Source organism: Tenrec ecaudatus, chromosome 8, assembly GCF_050624435.1.
Source record: "Tenrec ecaudatus isolate mTenEca1 chromosome 8, mTenEca1.hap1, whole genome shotgun sequence".
NCBI classification, from domain to species: domain Eukaryota; kingdom Metazoa; phylum Chordata; class Mammalia; order Afrosoricida; family Tenrecidae; genus Tenrec; species Tenrec ecaudatus.
The window spans coordinates 40,399,617-40,423,572 of NC_134537.1; the positions used below are offsets into that span (position 1 = coordinate 40,399,617).

General features: G+C 51.2%; 2 protein-coding genes across 4 annotated transcripts in view; one reads left to right on the top strand and one right to left on the bottom strand.

Annotated features, from left to right (window-relative positions):
- The window catches only part of PCYT1A (phosphate cytidylyltransferase 1A, choline), a 103,875-nt gene extending 98,609 nt beyond the window's left edge, over positions 1–5,266 (top strand). For all 3 annotated transcript variants that reach the window (XM_075556262.1, XM_075556263.1, XM_075556264.1), the window contains 2 exons: positions 781–969; positions 1,823–5,266. In XM_075556262.1, the coding sequence (XP_075412377.1) occupies positions 781–969; positions 1,823–2,029 (396 nt within the window). In that variant the 3' untranslated portion in view covers positions 2,030–5,266. The remainder of the gene's footprint in view (positions 1–780; positions 970–1,822) is intronic.
- A 914-nt stretch (positions 5,267–6,180) lies between these two features.
- On the bottom strand, positions 6,181–22,954 carry SLC51A (solute carrier family 51 member A). The gene is made up of 9 exons (XM_075557160.1): positions 22,917–22,954; positions 22,419–22,513; positions 11,956–12,110; positions 10,387–10,460; positions 9,811–9,969; positions 8,410–8,521; positions 8,022–8,168; positions 6,651–6,756; positions 6,181–6,317 (listed from the first exon to the last, which is right to left on the bottom strand). The coding sequence occupies exons 1-9, from the start codon at positions 22,952–22,954 to the stop codon at positions 6,181–6,183; spliced, it is 1,023 nt and encodes a 340-aa protein (XP_075413275.1).
- Between the last annotated feature and the right edge of the window lie 1,002 nt (positions 22,955–23,956).

Genomic DNA, 23,956 nt, shown 5'->3' on the forward strand with positions numbered 1-23,956 from the left:
ACCTTTTAGAAACAAATCACAATATATTTTCATATAAAATATGCCTTAATATATTTGCTTTTAAAAGATAAACTGCTAACTCTATGTTCTGTCTCATGCACAGCTCCCTGTGCATGAGAACATTTCATTGAAGTATGATTTACCTATGTATATAAAGCTCACTGCTGGTATCACTTACTTTAAAATCTCTCTCTGCCTCATGAAACTCAGGTGTTTAAAGCCTAGAACTTTGTTTCCCCTTGATAACCTAGCAATTGTGGGAACACTTTTTCTTCCCACAATTTTCATGCCGTATTCCCTTATTTATAGAAACAAAAGAAAGTGTCTTTGTTTTGCAGCTGGACCTCCAAAGAAAAAAAGAAACGCACCTTAAAAAACCCCAACACTTCTAAAATCATAGACCAGTGATAGGGGTGGGCGGGCAGTCAGTTACAATCAATGAAGTAAGTAGTTTAAAAGCCCAGTGCTTCTACTTCCAACCGAAGGCAGCTTCTTCCTGGCACTATCATGACCAGTCCTCAGGCCATGTTGAGCACGTTCGTGTTCCAAACCTCTGCTTCGTCTTCTGTGACTGCATGGCTGCATGTTTGGTCGAATCCCAGACGCCCACAACATGAGTCATCTCATACTTCCCCTGTCGGATGACCCTCTGGAGCCTGTGTGCTAACAGTGTAGATAGATTACAGCAGGTGAGAGCCGAAGGGCTGGAACAAGGGTCAGTAGTGTGCTTGCAAGGTCAAGAAGGGCATTATTTCTCAAAGCCACTCTTTCTTTGCCTAGGAAAAGAAGTACCACTTGCAGGAGAGGGTTGACAAAGTGAAGAAGAAAGTGAAGGACGTGGAAGAAAAGTCAAAAGAATTCGTTCAGAAGGTCGAGGAGAAAAGCATTGATCTCATTCAGAAATGGGAAGAGAAATCCAGAGAATTCATTGGAAGCTTCCTGGAAATGTTCGGACCTGAAGGAGCCCTGGTATGTTCTTTCCTGAGGAGGAATCCAGGGCATTTCCAAGCTGCAGGCAGAGTCCAAGAATCCTTGAGCGGAAAGCACATTGACATCAAGAAGTCGTGTAATTTTTTCTCATATTTGGCAGAAATATGTTTCAGCTATGAACGACCCCCCCCCCACGCACACAATTCTTGAAGATTTTTACACACAGAGTTTGCACATTCTCCTGAATCATTATTTCCAGCTCTGTATCAGCCTCTCAGTCTGGTGGCAAGATAAGCAAGTAGCCTTACCCAGCTTGCTTCTACCGTGGCGTTTTAGATAGGAGGAGAGAGGGAAGCGGAGAGCAGTCCGAAGAAAGCTGCCTACCCTGAGGGCAGCTGCTGCCGGCTCCCTGGGTCAGTGGGGACTCTGCCCTTGAGCAGCAGCAAAGCATTTGCAAACCACAGAAAGGTATAGGTGTGATGGCAATTCGGCAAGGGAGCCCTCGGTTAGGTATCAGGAAGGATTTGACTCTGCAGGTCTTTGGAGACTAGGTTATTTAGGAAGAACCTGGAATTTCCTCTGCAGAGAACTTGAACTGGGGTAGGTACGCCTTTCATGGAGTTGTTTTCTTTCTTTGGAACGGTCCCTTCCACGCAGAAGTCAAGGGTTTGGGGTCTGGGCAGCAGCAGGTGGTCGGCCTTCAGTGAATGCCATAGCCAAGGCCACTGCAGGGAGGAGATGACTTAGAACTATAGCCATGGCCCTCCGCTGACTCTCTGGGTCACTTTTGACATGGTAGGAACACTGGTGGTCATTTAATCCTCTAGCAATGATTCAGTAGAATCCCTAGCCTCCTAACCTTTCTCCTAATTTTCCCTTTTGGTCTCCTCAGAAGCATATGCTGAAGGAGGGCAAAGGCCGGATGCTGCAGGCCATCAGTCCAAAGCAGAGTCCTAGCAGCAGCCCCACTCGTGAACGCTCCCCCTCGCCCTCCTTCCGATGGCCCTTCTCTGCCAAGACTTCTCCACCTTCCTCCCCAGCAAACGTCTACCGACGCAAGGCTGCAGCCTATGATATCAGCGAGGACGAAGAGGACTAACCTTCTGCCGCTTCTCCTCTCTCCCCCCGCCTCATCCCCTGCAGAAGCTCTCTGTTGAACTCTCCGTTGTGATCCCAACACTAAACCCAAGGATGAGAGAGTACTGGGGCAAGAGGACTTGGGATGGGGAACCAACAGCCCATCCTCAAGAGGCATCTATTGTCCACACGAGGGAGGAGGCTGCCTGCCCTTAAGAAGCCCGTTCTGCATCCATCTGCCCACCCTAAGGACTTTGCTTTATGATTGGTGTTCGTGTGATCTTGACAGGGAAATTGTCATTATTATTATTTTAAAACTTAGCTTTCAAATGTAGAACTAATGTTTTTACCCCGGAGGAGGAGGCAGACGAAGGAAGTGGCATGGTGGACTGACACTACAGTGTTTACCTTCTGTTCTGAAGCAAACTGTCCTGCTGCAGAGATGAGACCTTCAAGCAGGGGCCAGGCTGACACCGGTGGGGTGGGGTGTAGGGAGGGGCGGGGAGGGCGCGGTGTTATCATACCTTTGACTTGCTTAAACACTAAGAGCTGAGTGCTGGCAGTCCAAACCCCTCCGGGTACTGCAGGCCCTGGTGTCAGTGTGGCTGTGGGAAGAAGGAGATCTGAGTCTGAGCCTAGAGTTCCTTGCTCCAGAGGAGTTTCTCCTTGGACCCAATGGGGTCGTGAAGATGCTGCTGAGGGTGGTGCGACCACATGGCCTCAGCCGTGGTTCTGCTGCTGTGTGCACTGTCTCGGAAAACCCTGTTGCCTGGTTATTCGGGAGCCCTTGCCCATCTTTTCCAGCACTTTTAGGGTGACCAGAAATTGAGGAGGAGAGTAGGACTGTGTGTAATTATATAGAAAGTTGGTTTCAATATTTTACTGGGTGTTAAGTGCCTGGCCTCACAACTCCCATTCCATTGTGTTACCTAGCGTTTCACAAAAGATGCTTTGCACATGTCTGCAGTTCAGACACGCTGGGTTCCTTGGTACTGGTCATAGCCCCACTGTGAGAGGCTTGCCCTGGGCCGGGGCGTAGCAAAGGAAACACTTCCTTTTCTAAGCACCAGCCTAAGCCTGGCCTCACCCCCCTGTAAACACTGGCTTGACTGGACTCTCAGCTCCACGAAGGACTTCTCCTCTGCAGAGCGAGCTGCAGCTGGCAGCCCAGCGGGTTCTCGTAGGAAAGGAGGGTGGGTTCCCCTTCACATCTGCTCCTGTGTGTCGTGGACAGGTGGCTGTGGTCTCACTTCTCCTGTCGCCTAGGGACGCTGGCCACTTGACTTTGGCGTCAGAGGAGGCTGATGTTCCACACTGCTGTGCCGTGGGCTGCCCTCCACATCCATCTCTTCATCTGGGCATCGCGAGCCCCGGCTGTCAATCGGCCTGCAGCTGGGTTCAGGGGAAGTTGCTTATGTCCCCTGTCACTCACAAATACCCCTTGTGGGGGTGGCATTTTAGTGTTTTCAGTGAAGAAAACCATATTTTATCTTTTCTTGCCCCTCTGCTAGGGCTGTGAGCAACCCCCACCACCTCCCTGCGAACACTTTCCGGTAAAAGCTGCCCTTCTGCCCGAGGGTCAGAAACTACAACCACTGCCCAGGCAGCAAGGCGGCCTTGGTTCTGAAAACCCTGACCACCTGAAAGAGTCAAGCATGGCCGTCAGCAGAGTCGGAGCCTCTAAGAAGCCTGTCCCTTGAGCCCTCTCGTGAAGTGCTATGGTCCTGTTAAATCTGGGCCGTCTTCGGCCGGGGTCCTATCTTTGGAACGCTCCGTGTTTTCCCATTTCCCCCTGCTCCATGGGATCACATGCGTCCACTTTGCAGCTTCGGGCCTCCTACTCTGATGCTCCCTGTGTTGCGCAGTCCTGCCTGTGGTTCTTCATCTCTCAAGTCGGGGAAAGCGCCACCGAAGCCCGCCTGTGTGCTCTCACTTGTCCCCCAGCATGGGCTTCCCCTCCTGGGTCACTCCATCTTGGGTTGTTCTGGGCCTCAGCTCTGTCTAGGGGGCTCCCTGGGCGTCCCTTCAGCACCCACCCCCCAGCATGTCTCACAGCACATGCGCATACGCCTCCAAGACATCCCTGCCTCTCCGCAGACCTCCACTGCTAGCAGAGGCTCAAATCATTTTGACTCAAGGCAAAAGCCCTAGTGCAACATGCTGGAGTTGTTGGAATAAATGTGATCCTAGATGCTGGACAAGGTGGGGTGGGGGGGTGCGTAGCTGGAACCGGGCATTTGATCCCATGTACCAAAATGAAGTGAAGCTTGTGGTTGGTACACTATGCCTACATCCAGGTATGGAAACCTGCAGACAGTAATGTTTCTAGAGGCTGTGGAGCTCTTTCTCTGAGTCACACCTGAGAAAGAAGTCGGCCAGAGTGGGCCACTCCTGGCAGAGATGGGAGCGCCAGGACGGTTGACTGGGCTCCAAGCCTCTCTGCAAGAAAGGAAGGGGAAAGCTGATGGGGAGGAAAGGGGCTGCTGTTGGCAGGTTAGCAGGAAGGACTCGGGAGCTCCAAACAGCTTCTAAGCTTTAGAGGATTACATTGAGGGGTTGTCCCATAGCTATGCCAAAGGCCATCCTTTTGCGAGGGTTAGGTAAGAAGCCGGGAGGAGAGGAGACTGGCAGTCCTGCAGAGAAGAGGGAACCACAAGCTTTTTGGCCTTTCTAGTCTGGGAGAGCTGCGTAGGCAGCGCCTGCGGCTGTTGCTCGAGGGTTTGTTCACGTGGATTTTCTCAGTGTTCTTGTCCTGTTCCTGGGTTCTCTCTGAGCCTGCAGGTGACTCGTTTCTGGAGCTGAATGCCTTTCTTATCCTGTCCCTATCTAAAATCTGTCCAAATCCATTCTATTTTGCTGCTTTTCTTTGAATTCTCAAAAAGCCATAGCTTCTTAGTTTTCTGTCCGCGTCCACACCCACCAGGAGTGGACCCAGAACAGGTAGAAATAACTTCCCTGAACATTTTTAACGAATGGTATTTTTTTTAGCATACTGATCTAAGTATTTTCAAAGGTTATATTTTTCAAAGTCATGACAATGATTGTTCTTGTTTTTTCTCATGGGATGCAGAATGGTCCCTAACTTCTATTTTTCCAAATAAATGAGTAGACTATGTTCTTGGGATTATACTATTAAGTGTTAAGTTTCTTAAAAAGTAAAGAGAAAGCTTTTTCCTGTCTGCCAAAGTTCTCATGTTTGTCCTCAGATTGGGGCAGAAGACAAAAGCGCTGGATTCAACATTAAACCTCTAAACTCGGATGGCTTGGCTGTGTTTCTTGGGCGAGGGTGGGGTGGGACAGGCAGACAGCACACTCCTTCGGCCCCACCCTCTGGGAGGCCCTGACTGTCTCCACGTGGAGACTTGATTTCTCATTGGATGAGAATCCTGAGAAGAAAGAAGTGTGGGAAAGACTGGCTGGCTTGGGCCTGAGTGCCCACTTCACCCCTGGTGCCAGAGCCCACAGGAAAGGCGCCCCTGGCTCAGGATGCACCTGGAAGCCCGAGGCTTTTCTACCAACGTTGTCCTTAGGCCCCACCCCCAGGGGTCCCACCCCTAGAATCGGGTTTGGCCTTTTGGGATATTGGTTTTCTGCCTGAGCCTGCCTAATGTATTCCAGAGCCATTTTGGCTTTTATCATTTAGGCAAATAAATGCTGAGTTCCACTCCCTGTTAGTCTCATCCTGTGGGGGATCGTGCTTAGGAAATCCAGGCTTCTTGTTCTATCTTCTTAGTGTTTATACTGTCGTCTCTCCTCCACCCCAAGCTGCACGGCTGCTGTGGGGGTCCCTTGAGCAGCGTGCACGGAGGACGCAGAAAGCCCTCTCCAACTCAGGGAGGCTTGGCTTGCAGCGAATGTGTCGCCGCTGTCCGCGGGACCCCGCGTCCCAGACACACCACCTGGTACCCTCCCTCCTCTCCTTGGCTTCCGGAGAGCTCCCTGTGACCTTGCCGTATGCAGTGCCACCCAAACGGCGACAGGTTCCAGCTCCGTCTTGTTCATTTATTACGAAGCTGAACACAGCTCCCCAATCGCGATCCACCGGGCGCTCCCCAGGGCGCAGCGCGCCGGAACCGCCCCCCCCCCCCCCCGCCCTGGGCCCGGGCTGAGCAGGGAGCCCGCCCTGGTTCCCCGAGCCCGCCGGCCGCGCCTCCCAGCGTCCGCGTCGCGTTCTCAGGCGCAGGCCTCCGGGTCCCGCGGCGCCGCCGAGAAGGGTTCATAGCCCGCCTGGTCGTCCCGCCGCCGGTAGTACACGCGCGTCAGCACCGTGAGCAGAAAGCTCTCCAGGACCAGGAGGTGGCTGTTCATCACTGCAGTGTGGGAAACGACGGGTCACCCCCCCCCCCCACTCCCCAGCAGTGTCCCCGGGCAGCCCTGGCACGGAAGGTGCCCAGCACTTAAACCCGTGCCCTGAGTGGCGGGGGAAGCCACGTGGGGGCTCGCAGGGCTCCCTGTTGCAGGCCACAGCACCCTCCCTCCCAGCGGGGATCCTTCCGGAAGGATTCTGCCCAGAGTTCTCTGGGACCCTCTTTCCCAAGAGGACAGCAGAGGTCAGGCCTGCTGGAACTGCGTCTAAAGCCTCTTCCCAGACAGCGCCCCCTCACCCCGCCATCCCAGACCGGCTCTGGCTCCTGCGTGCTCACCTTGAGACCTGATTTTGGAGGAAAAAGGGGGCGAACAGGCAATCTGCCCATTGCTGGCCAGAATGGAGAAGATGGCCGGCTGCAGGGCGGTCAGGATGAGCAGCACCTGAGGGCAGACCAGGGCTGCGCTCAGGCAGGTCATCGGTCACCGTGATGGGCCCGTCCCCTCACGCTGAAGATCCTTCACATCTGGAAACCCCGGGAGGGGGCCAAGATGCCCACGCAAAACTTTACAGAGGCAAGGTCACCTTTAACTGAATCTTTTATCAGAGCTGTTGACAAGAACTAGCAGAAGGGTGTGTGTGTGTGTGTGTGTGTGTGTGTGTGTGTGATGTTTAGTGTCCTACTCCAGCATAATTCCACCTCAGGTTCCGGGGATGCTCGCTCCTAGGTTAATGGACGCGTAAGTCACCAGTTGTATGATCATGTACTCTTCCCAGAGCGGCAGACACCTGGAGACCACCTCCCCTGCCCAGCCTTCCCTATGACAACAACCGTCCTCATTGGGCTCAGCAGTCACAGGACTTAACAGCGAGCCCGACCCTAAGTGCATCTGGAGTCAAGGTCCTTTCGGGCCCTGCAGCCCCTGGCTCGGCTTCAGGGGCTTGTCTCTCTCACGCTCCCTGGAGCCCCTCCAGTTCCACCTGTGATGGGCCTGGACATCCCTGTGTGAGAGGCATCTGAGAGATCGGGCCGGAGGTGTGTGCAGCCCCTTGGCTAACCAGGAAGCCATCCCCGTGCCTTAGGTGGAAGGGAGGCAGGAAGAATGGACGGAGAAGGAAAACAAAAGTGACCAGAAAAGGAAAGGAAATGAGAGAGACTTAGAAGTTCTTGCATTGTGGACAGAGAGACTGGAAAGTGAAAAAACAAAGCAACCTGTGTTTGCAAGAATTGCCACTAGAGTTGGGAGAGGAAAGGGCAATATGAGGAGCAAAGGGAACCTGATGTGAGAACTAGGCGGGTCCCAACACCCCCGCCCCATCTGTTCCATGCCTTTGAGCAAGCCCCAAGACCCCTCTGAGTGTCCGTGCCCTCGTTTGTGAACTAGGAAGAGTAGTAACTGCTGACTCCTGAGATGACCGCACATGTGTCCTGTGTGAAAGTGCCCGGAGGTGGTGAGAGAGAGAGTCGTCGTGTCCACTGTGATGCTGCTGCTAATGGCAGGGAGCGGGTGTGGGAAACTGTCGACAGGAAAGGAAAGAGTGACCGGGGAAGCATTTCAGAAAGTTGGGTGGTGCCGGGAGAAGCCAAAAACCAGACAGGAGTCGTTTCCCAAACTTCCCAAGGAAAACAGCCTTCAGATCCCCCCACACCTCCCATCCCCAAATCGTTTGTAGCTCTATTATTAACCAGCCATGAATAATTAGTTACCTGGAACAGAACAAATTTGGCTCCCATGTTCTGCTCAGCCAGGTGCAGCTTGGCTTGCCGGAAAATGATGGCCAGGCACCAGAGAGCCAACAGGGTGGACACGCCGAGCAGAGTGTTGATCCAGAGAGCTGTGCTGCGCTCGGAGATCTAGCAGCGGACCAGAAAGAGGTGAGAGAGGGAGGCACACCTGTCTCTGGTGATTTCTCCACGCCTGTGGGGAGAGGGCGGTAGGAAGGGCCCAACGCCATAGCCTATGACAGTTTCCTCCCTGGCAGAGTGCACCCCCACCCCAGGCACCGTCTCTGTCCCAGGGCCGCTGTGTCCCTGGGACCCCATGCCAGCGCATGATGGCTGCAGCTATTCCTGGCCACCTGTATGCCTGGCTTACATCTGATGGGTCGAAGATGCCATCGGGGACGAGGAACAGGCCAGCCACGAACAGCGAGACCCTGAGGAAGGCATACTGGAAGGGGCCCAGCATCAGCAGCTGCAGCTTCTTCCTGAGGGAACAGAGAGTTAGGAGGAGCACAGACCCACAAACCCACAAAGCACCCGCCCCCAGAAGGCCCCTCCACTCCCCCACTCACTCCTGGGCTGAGGCGTGGCAGCTGCACGGCCACTGTCGCGTGTAGCGCACACAGCAGCAGAACAGAAGAAAAAGATTCAAGGTCTGAGTTGCAACATTGAAAGATTCTATGGATGAAATATTGAACTCAGGAAGCATCAAAAGATGGAAAGAACACACAGTCACTGCGTGTAACAAAGAACTAGTCGACGTTCAACCGTTTCCAAAGGAAGTAGATGAGCAAGAATCCAGGTGCTGAATGGTGCTTTCCTCCAAAACAAGTTCAAGCTGCATTAGCAAAAACAAGGCTCCAGGAATTGGTGGAACACCAACGGAAATATTTTGACGAGCTGATAAAGTACTGGAAGCACACATTGGCCTATACCAGGAAATTTGGAAGACGGACGGCTATTTGGCCAACACTGGAAGAGGTCCTTATTTGTACCCGTAACCCAACAGAGTGCTCAAATTATAGAACAATATCATTAATGTCACATGCAAATGCACTTGAAGAAAGAAAACCCAGTGCCCTTGAACTGTGGTGTCGGTGAAGAATATTGAAAGTCCCCCGGACTCTCAAAAGAACCCACAGATCTGTGTTGGGAGAAGTCCAGCCAGAATGCTCCGTAGAGACAAGGGGGTGAGATTTCACCTCACATGTTTTGTATGCTTTATCAGGAGAAACCGGTCCCTGGAGATGGCATCATGCTTGGTAAAGTGGAGATTTTGATGAGATTGACACAGTGACTGCGACAATGGACTCAAACATGGGAACAATTTTGAGACTGGGCCAAGTGGTGTTTCGTTCCGTGGATCATAGGGTGGCTATGAGTTGGAACTGACTCTAAGGCATCTACTAACAACAACAACAACACCTTTCAAGCAAATCATTTTCAGTGTTGTCCACCCCGGCCTGGTTAGCCCAATGGGCAGAAGGTGCAAGGCTATGGGGAAGGGGTATGTGTCCTGTTGGTTCTCGGTGGCTAAAATTTGCAGTGCGCTTAAGTGATAGAAATGTCAACCTTCCCTTGCCTCTGCCTCCCCTCATCCCTGGGGTGGGCCCTGGGGGGGGGGGGTCCTTTCTCCCACGAAGGTAGGAATCTGGGGGAAGGGATGCCCACTGTCATCACGGTCTGAGGCAGAGCGGAGAACAGAGAGGCTTGGGGGAGAGCACGGGCAGAGGCTAACCAGTGCCCTGAAGGATGCCCCTGCCTCCCGCCTGACCTGGTGAGCATGAGGTGCGGGCAGCAGGGGCAGCAGCAGCAGCAGGGACCCGTGTGGATCCTCATGGGTGTCGCCTCCAGGGTCCTCAGAACGGCCTGCTTCCCACCAAAGCCTTCCACCATGACCTGCATCAGTAGGTAAAAGCACACCGAGTAGAACCTGGGGGGGGGGGGGGGCAGGGAACAGAGCAGAGTGAGCTGATGAGTCAGCCAGCCTGCAGAGGCGGCACTCATCTGCTGCCAAAAAAGAGGAGTTGAGAGGGAGTGGGGAGCGGGGCTTGTTGAGGGGAAGTGGGAGAATCCTCCATCCCCAAGGCGTTCTGACTGTGCCCTGATGAGTGGAGGACAGGCCCCAGAGGTGAGGCAGGAGGGAGGGGAGCTTCAGGTTGTAGGAACAGAGGCAACTGGGGAAGGTGCCCATGGATTGGGAAGGGCAAGGTTCCTGACCAATTGGCTGGTGGGGAGTCGAGGTTCAGAGGTCAACAGGGTGGCGTCCAGGGAGAGTGAAGGGCCGAAGAGGGGCCGGGGGAGACACCTGCCTGGAGCTGGGGGGCGGGGCGGGGGGCAGCACACTCACGAGGTGATGGCCATTTCCACGAGCATCAGGGAGCGAGGGATCCAGAGGCCGAAACAGCAGAAAACAGACACCACCTACTTGGGGGAGGGGGGGCAGCTGTGAGGGCTGAAGGGGCCTGTGCACGCGCCCTTCCAAGAGCTTCCAGAAAAGGGCTCCCAGAGGCAAAATCTAGACACAGAAACGGACCATCTGGGAAAACTGTTTGTTTCGTGGTGGAAGGGGCACTCTTTTAGCCTGGTCTCATCCTGGTCCGCACTCCACCCTCTCCCACGCTGACCAGCCCTGGCCCCCAAGCAGCTCCCTCCCCAACCTCAGAGCCCTGCCTCCAGGCCTCCTCTAGAAGGTCAGGTGCCCCCAGAGTCTTCCTCTGAACCCCCATGGCCATCCTGCTCCCCCATTGGTGCTACATGCCGCTTTCATTCCATTTGCACAAAGCGGTTTCCAGGTCCACTGTGCCTTTCAGGGGGCTTGGGGCTGGGGCTGGGGCAGCTACGTTCTTGGTTTATGTGTTCAGTGGAAGCTGTCTGCTCGCGTAGAGATTTGCAGTCCTGGCAACTCCACGCATGGCGCCATGAGTCTCTCGGGTAGGCTCCCTCTGAGCGGGCATTGGCTTGAGGCAGTAGGTTAATCCATCCAGGTTAATCTGTGCCTGCTCTCTAGTTAGTGATTCACCTCCCTCGCTCCTCCTGGTTGCCAAAGGATGTTTCTGTTCATGAGAAAGCTCTCTCTCGCTCTCTCTCTCTCTCTCCAGTTTTGATGATAGTCATCTCAAACAATGTTTGTTTGAAATAAGTTGATGTTAAAGTGCTTTATAACTAATGTGCTTGACATAATGGATGTATGTATGTATGTATGGATTGTAATCAAAGCTATATATGAGCCCCCAATAAAATGATTTTTTTAATTGCTTTGTAACTTCAGTCATCAGTAATTCTTTCTCTAGGGTTTGCAACAAAAGATCCCGGAGGCCAGGGGCTTTCTTGAAGTCTCTCCCTTGCTGTACCCATGGTGGAAGAGGAGCTAAGCTTCTTTTTAGGAATAAATGCCTCAGGTCTGACTCCTCCCTTTTCTTAGCCCCGTGTGTTATTAGAAGCTCTGTGACAATGCGGCTGGCCCAGGCAGATGTCATCAGGCAGGAAAGGACCCCACATGCTCCACTCTCCCCCCAAACAGACACACAGAGTTCATTTCAAGAGAACAGAACCCCTCTCCCCCGTCTGATGTCCTAGGAGCAAATAACAGACTTGTAGAATGGTTAGGGGCGCAAGCTTTGAGAAGCCTAGGGGCTAGAGCTGAGTCAAGCCTGCAGGGGAAAAAACACAATTTCCCTCTCACACTAAGCAACTACTGCCTGCCTGCACAGGGAAGAGGCTTGCCTTGAATAGCAGTCGCGTGGCGGGTGGGCGGTTGGGCCACTGAAGGGGAAGTGGGCCCTCCAGCTCTCAGAATTAGAGGGCTCCTTCCAATCAGGCAGCCTTTTCTGATGTGATGGCTGAGTTAGGAGGAATTCTCAACATGGTCCCTAACTCTTCTGCAGTCCCTCCCACAGGGAAGCTCCAGGGTCCTCACCGTGGGTGCAGAGCTAATCCAGAGTAGAGTCCTCCTCTTGATGGGACACTGGGTGTTCTTGTACAGGTAGACGGCGTCCTCCAGGTAGATGACGATGGAGCCCAATGTGAGCAGGGTCATGATGACCGTGAGGGCAATTTCTGTAGGACCCGAAGCTGCCGGAGAGGAGGGCAAACTGCAGTGAGCTTAAGAGCCAGCCCGGGGCAGAGAGATGTGGCCTCCTCACTCACTATGATGGGGATCATCTGACCTGGGCTCCGCACCAGTCTAAAGCCTGACCACTTCTTAGACCCCAAATTCCCAGCATGTAACTCGGAAGCAGTCATTCTGCCTCAGGGGTGGTTAATTCTAGGTATGGCAAGGCACTAGGCACGTTTGCATACTTAGTCACAGTTCTGAGTGAGCAGATTGGCAGCGCCCATTCACTCTTCTACCTCCGCGGTCAGGTGTCACATGAGTAGGCTCGAACCACTTAGCAATTGTCATTGAAACAGAATGTAACTAATGGTATTCTGTAGCACCGTTAGACGCCACCGTCACGTCCTACCTGGACACTAGAGGGATGGATACAAATAAAGGCACAATGCATCTGCCTGCGCTGCCCTCACCTTTGACCCTGCATTACGTGGAATCCAGGGGGTCTCAGCCTCTCAGGTTTACGACAGTCACTTGGGAAATGGCTAAACATCACACGCCCAGCAACCCTGCTTCAAGAGACCTGGGACGGGCCCAGTAATCTGCATTTTAACAAGCTCACCCGAAGACTCTGGTGCTCAGAAGGTCACAGTGGGACAAACACCAGTGAAGATCCTTGGGCATCGCCATTGGTAACAGAAAATTGGATCGTGTCACACAATAGGTTTCTGAACATGTGACTTATGCCTGCAACATCTCATTTTAAACAAAGGGTTTTGTGTGCTTAGTGACAAAGTCCCTGGGCTCATGAAAGAAAAAATGGATAAATTGGACATTCTTCTTTTTTTAATAAATCATTTTATTGGGGGCTCGTACAACTCTTATCACAATCCATCCATCCATCGTGTCAAGCACATCTGTACATCTGTTGCCATCACCATTTTCAAAACATTCTCTTTCTACTGGAGCCCTTGGTATCAGCTTCTCCCTTTTTCCCTCCCACCCCAACCCTCCTTCTGTCACAAACCCTTGATAATTTATAAATTTATGTTTTTTCATGAAATTAGACATTCTGAAGGGTAAGAGTTCCCATTAATCAAAAGACACCACTAATAAAATTAAAAGAAGCAAGCCTCAGACTAGGAGAGATATTTGCAATCCAAGTAGCTAACAAAAACCTCACAGCCATTCTATAAAAGATTTCTATCAAATCAGTGAGGAAAAGAGAGACAGCACACTTTCTCTCTCAGAGCTCCTTGGTGGGTTTGAACAGCCAACCTTGACACTTAAAAGCTGAGGGCTGAACCGTTGTTCCACGAGGACTCCTCATGCGGAAATGAAGGACAGGAAAAACTGACTCATAGTGGTCTTTGGGGAGGAAATACTGGGAAGGGCTCTGAGAGACCCTGCTGGATGCTAGAAAAGTCTGACATCTTGATTTGGACAAATGCCCAAACAATACAAGTTCATTGCTATCAAGTCGATGGATAGTTTCCAATACTGTAACTCTTTACAGGTGGAGAAAGCCCTTTCTCCCGAGGAGTAGCTGCAAAAGTCATCCAACCTTATTCTTAGGATCTTTGCACTTCATGTAAGCTCTATCTTAAAAACACAAATAAAACAAACAAAACCAACTTATGTGATCAAAGCAGAATACACAGCGCATGCGGCAAAATGACAGACATATTCAAAGGAGTTGGGTGGGGTAGGGGCAGAGAAGAGTGGAAGGAAGGAGCAGCACCTCTCTCTCGATTTTTCTAAAAGGAAAGTCAAGAGGCGCTGCCTGGAGCTGATGGAGCGAAAGAGAAACTAGACGTTGATGACTATCCCTGCGACGTAGTTAAACAGCTAAAGGTACTGTCGTAGTTATATGGAGAATATGGGCGATGGTGGGGATAAGTCATCCAAATCTTCATGCCTGGTAGAGACAGCCACAAATAATGCCCGAACTGGATCACCCAGGAAACAGGAGTGTATCAATGTTGGTGACTAGACAGGAACAGTCAGCTAAGAGTTAAAAGCAATTGTCTGTGAGGGGGAAGATTGACATGGGAAAATACGGTCAGAGGATGGCCAATTTCCATCAGTAGCTTTTTTGTTTTATTCAAATGCTTTGCCATGTTAAGATTCATTGTTTAAGAACAATCACTCAATAGAGACCTTAACATGCTAAAAGCAAATATTATAGACTATATATTACTAACCCTTGTCTAGCATGGGAAACTTTTGTCTTCTTTTCTACCTCCGCCCCCCTTTCCCAATTATTCTATAATGAATAACTATAATATTTTAAAAAAGACTTTTGTAAAAGACGAACTTAATAATGTGAAAAAAAAACTTCATATGAAGCAGGATGTAACATTGTAACTAGAGTACAGTTTCTACTGATGCGAAATAAACCCACAGAAAGCACCTGGCAGGAACTGTTGGGCCACGTGATGCCGTTTCCAGGACCCCCAGAGCGGAGGAATTAGAAAGTGCCCAGCTGCCACTGACCACCCGGAAAGGGACTGCAATAGGAGGTCCTGGGTAGGATGGGAGAAAACTGTGGAGCAAAACTCAAAAAATGATTTTCTGAAAAAGACCCAGTTTATGGGTCTGATACCTTCTGAACGCGAGATCTCTTGGCAGATACCCAGACTCTTCCACAATCTGTCGCGCTGTGCAGACTGGGCTCAGGATTCCCGCCCACTCCATCCTTCATCCACCAAACACCCACGCAAGCCTCCCCGCCTCGGGTGTCGCTCTGCGTCCTCCTTGGCCCCAGGCCAGTTTCCCGGAGGCAGCTGGCCTGGCTCCTTCTCTCAAAGCCCCGAGCCGATGCTGACTCCCAGCGACCCTCTGTGGCTTCCGAGACTAACTGTTCACGGGAGTAGAAAGCCCAGTCTTTCTCCCGAGGAGCAGCTGGTGGTTTTGAACTGCCAAGCGGCAGATCGCAGCCCAACTCAAAGCCAAGGCGCCACACAGTTTTCGATTTTCTTAAAACCCCTTAATAAACCCCAGAACTTGTTCTTGCATCCTTTGAGGAAACCTGTCAAAATTGTCCCTTTGGAATAACAACAACAAAAGCCACGACAGCTCTTGGTCTTGAATGTAACTGGCCCAGCAGATCCTCTTAGAAGCCACCCGTGGGACTGGACCTGAGAGAACCGTCAGCGGCCATGCACTGATTGCAGAGAAATCCTGAGCCAAATTTTGTGTGGAATAAATCAATGAACATATGAACTGGAGCCGTAGTAACAACACTTTTTTAAAACTTACTCTTGTATTTATCGAATAATAGAACCCCAGAGAGTTCTTCTTCCATCCTAGTTTCAGACTTTGTAAGGAAATGAGGCTTAGCGAATTAAGCACCTTGCCCATGGTCACAGCCTGGAAGAAAAGGAGTTGAGATTTAGACTCAGAGGCTCCTGCCAAGGGCAATACTGCCAGGGCCTGTGCCATCCTGTGCCTGAGCACTGCGGCAGCCACTGTGCCAATGCAGCCCGAGGGCTTACCCCTCCACTTTCCCAAGCATGATGGCCTTCTCCAGGGGCTGGTGTCCCCTGACAACATGTCCAAAGTATGTAAGAGGAAGTCTTGTCACTATTGCCTCTAAGGAGCAATGCTGTACTTCTTCCCAGACAGATGTCTGACAGCACTGAATTCCATAACCATTACATATCCTGATTGAGACCGAAGGGGATGGCGGGTAATACAGATAATCAGATGCAATCCTAACCTGCTATTTACATATATAAAGGGGATGGGAGAGGGGAACTAGTGACCGCCCACTACAGAAATGTCTTTGTCCTCCTTGTAACTGCTGACTTCAGTTATTTCTCCTACTTGGCAGTATCCACGGGCTTAGGCGTCCATTTCCACAGTGAGACCACTGAAAAAGGAGAAGCTGCTTAACAGCCTTCGCCTGACACCACTGCCCCCCTCGAAGGCCCGGCCGCGTCCTTATCTGTCCAGGCTACAGCTCAGCTTTCCCCAAAGTGGACCCCAGTCGTCATTAGGCAACTGACAAGCGTGCTATCTGGGCCAAGGAGTTTGTGAACGACAAGTTCCGCATACTTCTTTCTTTCAGAGCACAACCAAGTCTGTGCTCAGATGATTCATACGACGCATGTACGAACATGGTTATTCATACGAAGATGGCAACAGACGCTGTTCAGAGCTCTCGCTCTTGAAGCGCTTTTGAGGGAGGGGAGCATTCCAAGAAGCTTGCTTTGGGACGGGCTCCGTTACCGGCCATTTTGAAGACAATGACTAATTAATATGGTTTTAACAACTAATAAGTTTTCCAACTGCTTCTGGAATAGCAAACATTACTTTTTTAAAACAAGAAAAGCAATATAAGGGTGGAAAACATTTGAGGAGTTAATCCAAAAGGAAAACATAGATGGGGCGTGGCTCTAAGATAGATGTGGCGGTGGTTGTACAATTCCCCTTGATATGATTGAACAATTGAACAATATGTAAATTCTGTGTCAATAAAAGTGTTGTAAAAAACATAGGATTACCATATAACCCAGGAACTCCATTCTTAGGTACATACCCCAAAGAATTAGCAATAGATTCCTAGAGAAAACTTAGCTCATTATTCATAGTACCAGAAAAATGGAAGCACCCAAACTGCCCATCAGTGGATGAATAGATGAGCAGAATGTGTGAATATAAGGAAATATTATGCAGCCAGAGAAAGGAATTAGGTTATAGTGTGTGTGTGTGGGGGGGGGGTGTGCGCACGCATACGCACGCACGTGAGCCAAGAGTGAAGTTCTGACACATGAGTGGATCTCAAAAATATGAGGCTCAAAAAACAGTAGCTTAAAGAAACATCCTGAATAAAGTACATGCATATTTTATCACTGTAATCACCTACATATAAAATTTTGCATTCTATTTTTAAAGTCTAACATTTCATCACATACTCTCAAAAATGACTTTTCAGTTTTTAAATTATAAAATATTTTAAAGTGAAGGAGGATGATAGAACAGACATTAATATACCCAGAGTCTATTTTAATGCATGTTAAGATTTTGCCAATTTTGTTTCTGGAATTTTTAAATTTAAAAATAAAGCATTACAGATGTATTATAAACTCCCTGCGTAACTTCAAGATATTTCCTCTTTCTACCTCACCTTACATGGGTAGCTACCAATTTCTCAATCCTCCAAATATGTATATACTCAACAAATAGTATCACTTTCATTTGAAAAAATATACATATAAATGGCACCATCCTGCGAAATGCTTTTCCCACCCAACATTGTTTTCATTATTTTAACTATGACAAGTAAGTGCTGCAACACGCCTTCTTGAACATGTCTATTTGCCATATTCAAGAGACTTCCTCTAGGGCTTAACCTAGAATCAGAGCTGATGTGTTGCAAGAGATTAGAATTGCCAATTTCATAGATGTTATCAAATTATGCTCCAAAGTGGTTATGCCAGTTTGTACTCCCACAAGTCGGTGCAAGTTCACCCTTTACAGCAGTTCATCAATACTCTGTATTCTCAGATGGTTTCTTTTTGCCAGCACGATAGTTATAAAATGCTGTTTCACTGTTTAATGTTCAATGAATCAGCAAAGCCGAGCATCTTTCTCTATAGTCATTGGCCATTTGGATTGCCCCTTCTCTGAATTGCCTGTTCACATATTTAATTAAAGTTTTATGGAGGATTTCCCTATACGAGCTACTCTTCCTTGTTGGACAGGTTGGTTTGGCTCGTAACACTGTTACACGTGTTTTTAGTGGAACAGAAGGTTTGAATTCTGCTTTGTTTTTAGGAACTCAAATCCTTTCTATGATCATTTGTGTTTTATCATGTGTTCTCTACTCTCAATCATAAAAGATGTCCTTACATTTAAAAAATGCTTTTTAAATACTTTGTCTGGATTCAAGGTACTTGGGAGCTAATTTCGTATTTCATTGACTTGGGGCTATTTTCACAGTTCATTTATTTTCCATCCAAAACCCAAACCCACTGCCACGGCGTCAATTCTGACTCAGCAAGCCGCGCAGGGTTTTTGCATATGTACATCGCTACAGAAGCAGATGGTCTCCTTGTCTTTCTTCCTTAGAGCAGCTGGTGGGTTTGAACCACACTTAGCAACCCTGTAAGACAGGGTCAAAATGCCCCTGAGACCGCAACTCTGTATGGGAGTAGAAAGCTTCATCTTTCTCCCTCAGAGTGGCTGGTGGTTTTGAACTACCGAACTTGTGGTTAGCAGCCCAATGCATAACCCGCTATGCTACCAGCACTCTGGAGTCTTCATAGGGGTAGGCAATTGTTCAGCACTATCCTTAAGAACTGATGAGTTTGAATGATGGTGTGGGTAAGAATGCTGACATTACCATGGACTTCCAGAACAAACAAATCCGTCTTGGAGGAAGTACAACCAAGATGCTTGGACATGTTATCAGGAGAGACCAGTTCTGCTTTACCAAGCTGAGGGGCAGTGAAAAAGAGGACAGATGTCAAAGAGATGGACTGGCACAGTGGCTGCAACAATGGCCTCAAACAGAACAATTGTGAAGATGGCCCAAGAGCAGGCATCTGGTTTCACTCTGAGTCAGAATTGACTTGACGGCACCTGACAACAACAACAACAACACTGTTTGAGAGCGCCTACCCTTTAAATATTAGACATCTTTTTCATAGAGCACGTCCCCCAGCAGGCATAGCTGCATTTCTGGGCCCTGCGGCGTTTCTCTGTGTCAGGAGCCCTGGGACACCCTGGGTTAGGTAGTGAGTGGGCTGCTACCTGCAAGGTCATGCTTCACACCCAGAGGTGTCTCCTCGGAAGAAAGTCACTGCTGTTTTGATGGTGATTTGCAGTCTTGGAAACCCTATTAGGGTAAGGTGACCAGACTCCTGCTTTTGGCGGGACAGTCCTGATTTTTAACAATTTGTCCAGCGTCGCTCAGTGTTTTAAAAAGTCCCGATTTTTGGAAAGAATGCATGACAAGCTAGGGTATACGGTTTTCGGCTGCCGTGTGGCTATTTCGCCAGGATATGAGTTTGATCAATGGTGTCCTGCTTTACCAATGTTAAAATCTGGTCACCTTATTAATTAGAGTTGGTAGGTAGCTAGATTTAGGAACAGGGGGTTGTCCTTCCCATGCCTGCAAAGGCCCCCATAGAAAGGTTGGACAGATACCAGGCAACCATTAGACACTATTCAGACCCCAAACTGAGCATGCTCGTACTCAAGCCACTGGCCAGGTGGGAGGTACACCTGGGCAGGCCCAGCCTCAAGACATTACCCAGGTGGGCTGAACCCAGCCAATAGGGTCAACCAATACCTTCAACCACGCCTTCCCCCAGCCAGGGTGTGGGCAGAATAAAGGCAGGGAGCATACTCTGGGCCTCTCTGACTCTTTGACCCTGCTCCTGGTCACTGGCAGGTGGGAAGGTGGGGATGCCACACACCACACCCCGCCTGGGCATGCCCTCTCAATCCCGCTCAGGGCCCATATGTGCCTGATCCCGGTCTACTCAGGGCCCATGGCCTCTGGGCCCACATGCTCTTAGCCTCTCGAGTTCTTGGGCTTCTGGTCTCCCGGGATCCCCCGAGTTCCGCATGCGTGGGTGCTCTTTTCCATATGGTTGCTCATGCTTTTCAGAAATAGCATGAACCCCTTTGAGACTGTAAAACCGGAAACTTGTCCCGTCCTTCATAAAAACCCACTTGGATCACACAATGGGCTTCAGAGTGAATTCTTACATCTTGGAGAGCCAAGATCCGAGGTGTGAACTATTCTCAAAACACCAGGACTTGAAGTCACTTGGTGGTGGTGGGTTGGGTTTGGGCTTTGGTTGTGTTTATTAGCACAGAATTTGAACTGCGATGGCCTATCATAGCCCAAGTCTCCAGGAGGGCAGCTTTTCCTCAGCCCGGCCCTCTTACATGTGAGATTTGAGATCAATCTTATTTATTTACAGTCCTGTAGGAGTTTAGTTTATTTTATATTCTGCAATTGCATCACAGGCATTTCAAAAACAAATTAGTGACGAGAGTCACTGCCTCTCCCACAAATGCTCTTTCCTAAACAGCAGATAGTCAGGGGGACAGTGGGACTGAGGAGTGAGGAGGGGAAGGGACCACCTCCCCCAAAGGGCTTCCTTTCCTGCCTCTCCTACTTTTGCCGCTGCCCACCATTCCCAAATCTTGGCGTCCTTGCCAGCGAGCATATTAGTCTTTCCTTTACCACCTCTAGCCAGCCCCCACCTGCCCTTTCTTTGGAGGCCTCTGTCTTCCTCCCCTTTGCCGTCGTGTCACTGGCCTGACTCAGACTCTTGCCCCTCACCCTGGATGGGACAATGACTTCTCATTTACATCCCTGCTTCTCAAGGCTCTTCTTCCCGGACGTCCCTTGTGATGGCTGATTCATGGTCCTGAAGTGCTCCCTCTGTCCAGCCACTCCCAACCACACAGCCTTCATGGGCTCCCACTGTCCGCTGGATAAAGTACAAGGCCTCCGCCAGCCTCTCATCAGGCCCCGCCTCACCTGCCCAGCCCACTCAATTGTCTTCTGCTTCCCCACCACCCAGGCCCATAACCTTGAATCTGGCAAGATCTAGCTCCGCACTGTCAGCTCAAACGATCTCCATCTTCAGGCTACAAAGGCCCTTCCAGCCCCTCCCCTTCTGTCCCCGCCCTGCCCTGACAGCTCTACCTGCAACAAGGGACCTCACGGGCTCCCAGACTCATAGCAGCCTTTCACCTTGGAACAGCCCTGGCACTTCTATTTGCACATTTTACAGCAAAGTAGGGTGCTTAGTATTCACTCCGCAAGACAGGGTTTCTCAACCGTGTTGAGACTTTGACACTGACCCGGATAATCCATTGTGTGGGAAGCAGCCGTATGCATTGTTGGGGGTTCAAATGCTAGTATACCTTCCAGTTAGAAAAGGCAATGTGTCTCTAGACACTGCCCCTTGTCCCCTGGGAGACAACATCACTCCATTGACAGACCACCGGGGTATGGGGAGATGTGTACCAATAGTTGCTGTCCCTGACTCGGAGCTTCCCGGGGCAGGATGGAGCAGCTGCCTGCTCCGCCTCATCCACAGAGGCACCAAGGCTTCTCCGGACACTCGCTGGCAGTTAGCTATCACTCTGAGGTGAAGCTGCACAATAGCCCCAAGCCCGAGCGCAGGGCCCACGTCTGCGTCCCCATGGCACGGTGGCCAGGTGCTGATGCTTAGAAAGTGCCTCCTCCAGGAGGTGGCAACCCCAGGTAGGGGGCTGGGAGGAGCATGAGGCCTCCACAGAGGCGGACTCCTGCCCACAGCATCTTCGTGGTGGTGAGCCACGTTGTTAGGAAATGAGAGATGTGACCACCTTCACTGCAGAGAGACCAGGGCCATTTGATTGCCAGTGTTTCAGGGGTCCAGGGAAGAAATTCAGTCCCATCTTTTCCTCTCCCTGGCGAAGCCAACTTCAACCCAAAGCAATACAGCGATACGATCTATTTGGCCAACCCCGTGAGAGCATCTCTTAGCTTCCTCTAAGTGTCGAGAAGGAGCTGCTAGCTATAAGGCCGACAATTCAACCCCACCGATGGAGAAAGATGAGATTGTCTGCTCCTGTAGACATTTCCAGCCTCAGAAACCCAAGACAGGGTTGCTAGGTGCCAGAGTGACTCAATAGCCGTGTGTGTGTGTGTGTGTGTGTGTGTGTGTGTGTGTGTGTTTACATTTAAGAGCACTATTCATAAAACAGAACCCCTGGTGCCGCAGTGCTTCTGTATTGGTCGCTGGTTCAAAACCACATGCTGCTTGCTCTTCAGGAGAAAGACGAGGCTGTCTCCAGCTATAGAGTGAGCCTCAGAAGCCCACAGGGGCAGTTCTACCTGGCCATGAGTCGGAACGGACTGGGCGGCAGTGAGTTCATTCATAAAACGCCACACATTCATAAAATGCCACTCCTCTCAGAGGAGGTTGCTGTGGAATGGCCCTTCCCCACTGGGTGCCCGTGCAGCCTGGAGCATTTGGGCCCCATCTTCAGAATGGTTTTAAGCCCTAGATGGCCCTGGGGTCTGAAAAAAAAATGATCTAGGCTGTAGTCTCCCCAGTTCGAATAAGCTTCGAGTGGAGGTTTGGGGAGGCCCAACAGTGGGCTCATCTGCTGGGCTAGGTTGTCCTGGACCTGCTATTTCCCAAGACCTTAACTTTAGTCACCAAAGGGCACTGGGTCAGCTTACGCCCCAAACTCTCTACACTGGCCATCCTCAGGACTGCCTACCGCCAGCTCCCCTTCAGCTGTCCTGACTTCTCTCTCTGGGATCCACATCTCCTTCTGGTCCCCAAGGTGAGCCCCCGACTCACCTCGCAGGAGCTGGGCTGCGGTGGGTGGGTGGGAGAAGCAGACGGAGGAGATGCTGTAATTGGTTTTCAGTATCTCCAGGAGATCATTGGTGTACCTGGAGAGACACCAGCCTGCCTTCAGAATTGTGCAACCTGGGGGTGGGCTGGGGAAAGCCAGGCAGAGGGGACCGGTTCCGAACACTCTCAAAACATTCCTGGGTCCAGGAAGGCTGGTCAGGGCACTGCTGTAGACAGGCGGGGAGTGGAGACCCGGAGCAGCCAGTGGAAAGGGGGGGGGGGGCCTCGGAGGCCAGAGCAGGTCTGACTGTGGTACCAGAAGGGCCAGTGGTTAGTGCTCCCCACTCCCGCTAGGAAGGAGGCTCAAGGGATGGCTGAGGGAGAGAGCAGTGCCCCAGAGCCAAGCTTCCCGGGCCCTGGAGCCTAAGTCCCCGGGAGAAGACCCCAGATGGTCTGGTCGACCTGGGAGCTTTGGCCAGGGGCCCCTGTGCCTGTGCTCACCTGGGGTCTAGCTTTATCTGGGTCCGGTCGGGCTCCATGTTCTCCTGGCTCTGCGAGCGGGCTCGGCCAGGTGAGCGGCGAGGCTGGCGCTGCGGAGGTGCAGTGAGTGGCCGGCTGTCCTGCTGGCTCTCTGCCTCGGAGCTCCAGCCCTGGCAAGCTTCTGTCACAGAGTTCACACACGAGAGGAATTTGATCCTGACCTGAGTTCCCTGGATCCTGACTCCTCCCCTGGCCTTAGCCGAGCTCCTCTGACAGACGCCCTTGCCCGGCCCACTCCCACCTGACACCCCCACCCACCCCCACTGGGAAAGAACTTTCTCCAAGGGCTGAACCAAAGAGAAAATTCTAACAGCCTGGGCTTAGGCTGGGGACGAAGTCCTCCTCCCGCCACCCCACCCCACCCACCTCCCCACGAGGCGTTCCACTGGGGACCCAGAAGATGACCGTTCCCAGCCAGGCCCCTGTGCCTGGGCTTGCTGGCTTGGCGTGGAAGGGGCGCCAGGAGTGGCCCTGAGGAGTTCCCTAAGGGCCAGCCCTCTGATCTTGACAATGGGCGGCTTTAGCCCACCAGCTGGACCTGAAGATGTCGCCCAAACAAAAGGAAAACTCATTTCCACCTAGTCCATGCTGACGCAGAGCGGACCCTATAGGGTTGGATGGAGCTGCTCCTGTGGCTTTCCGAGAATGTAATTCCGGACAGGAGCAGAAAGCCCGGTCTTTCCCCCGCAGAACAGCCAACCTTGAGGATCAGAGCACAACGTGAAACCGCGGTGCAGGAGTGTGTACGAGATGGGGCGTTCTGAACCCTCTGGCAGAGTTTGCAAAAACGGTGCCAAATTATGGGAGTATGCTGATGAATGATTTCTCTGGCTGGTAGCTCTTCTTCTGTCTCCAGTCGGCCGAATTCAGTACACTACAACCCCTCCGCACGGGGGGCCGGGGCCTGACTCATGGCATTTAGTTAACTAACATGACTGATGGCAATCAATAAAATGTCAGCACCCGCTCATGTCTTCTCAGCATTTAGGAGATGTCAAGGG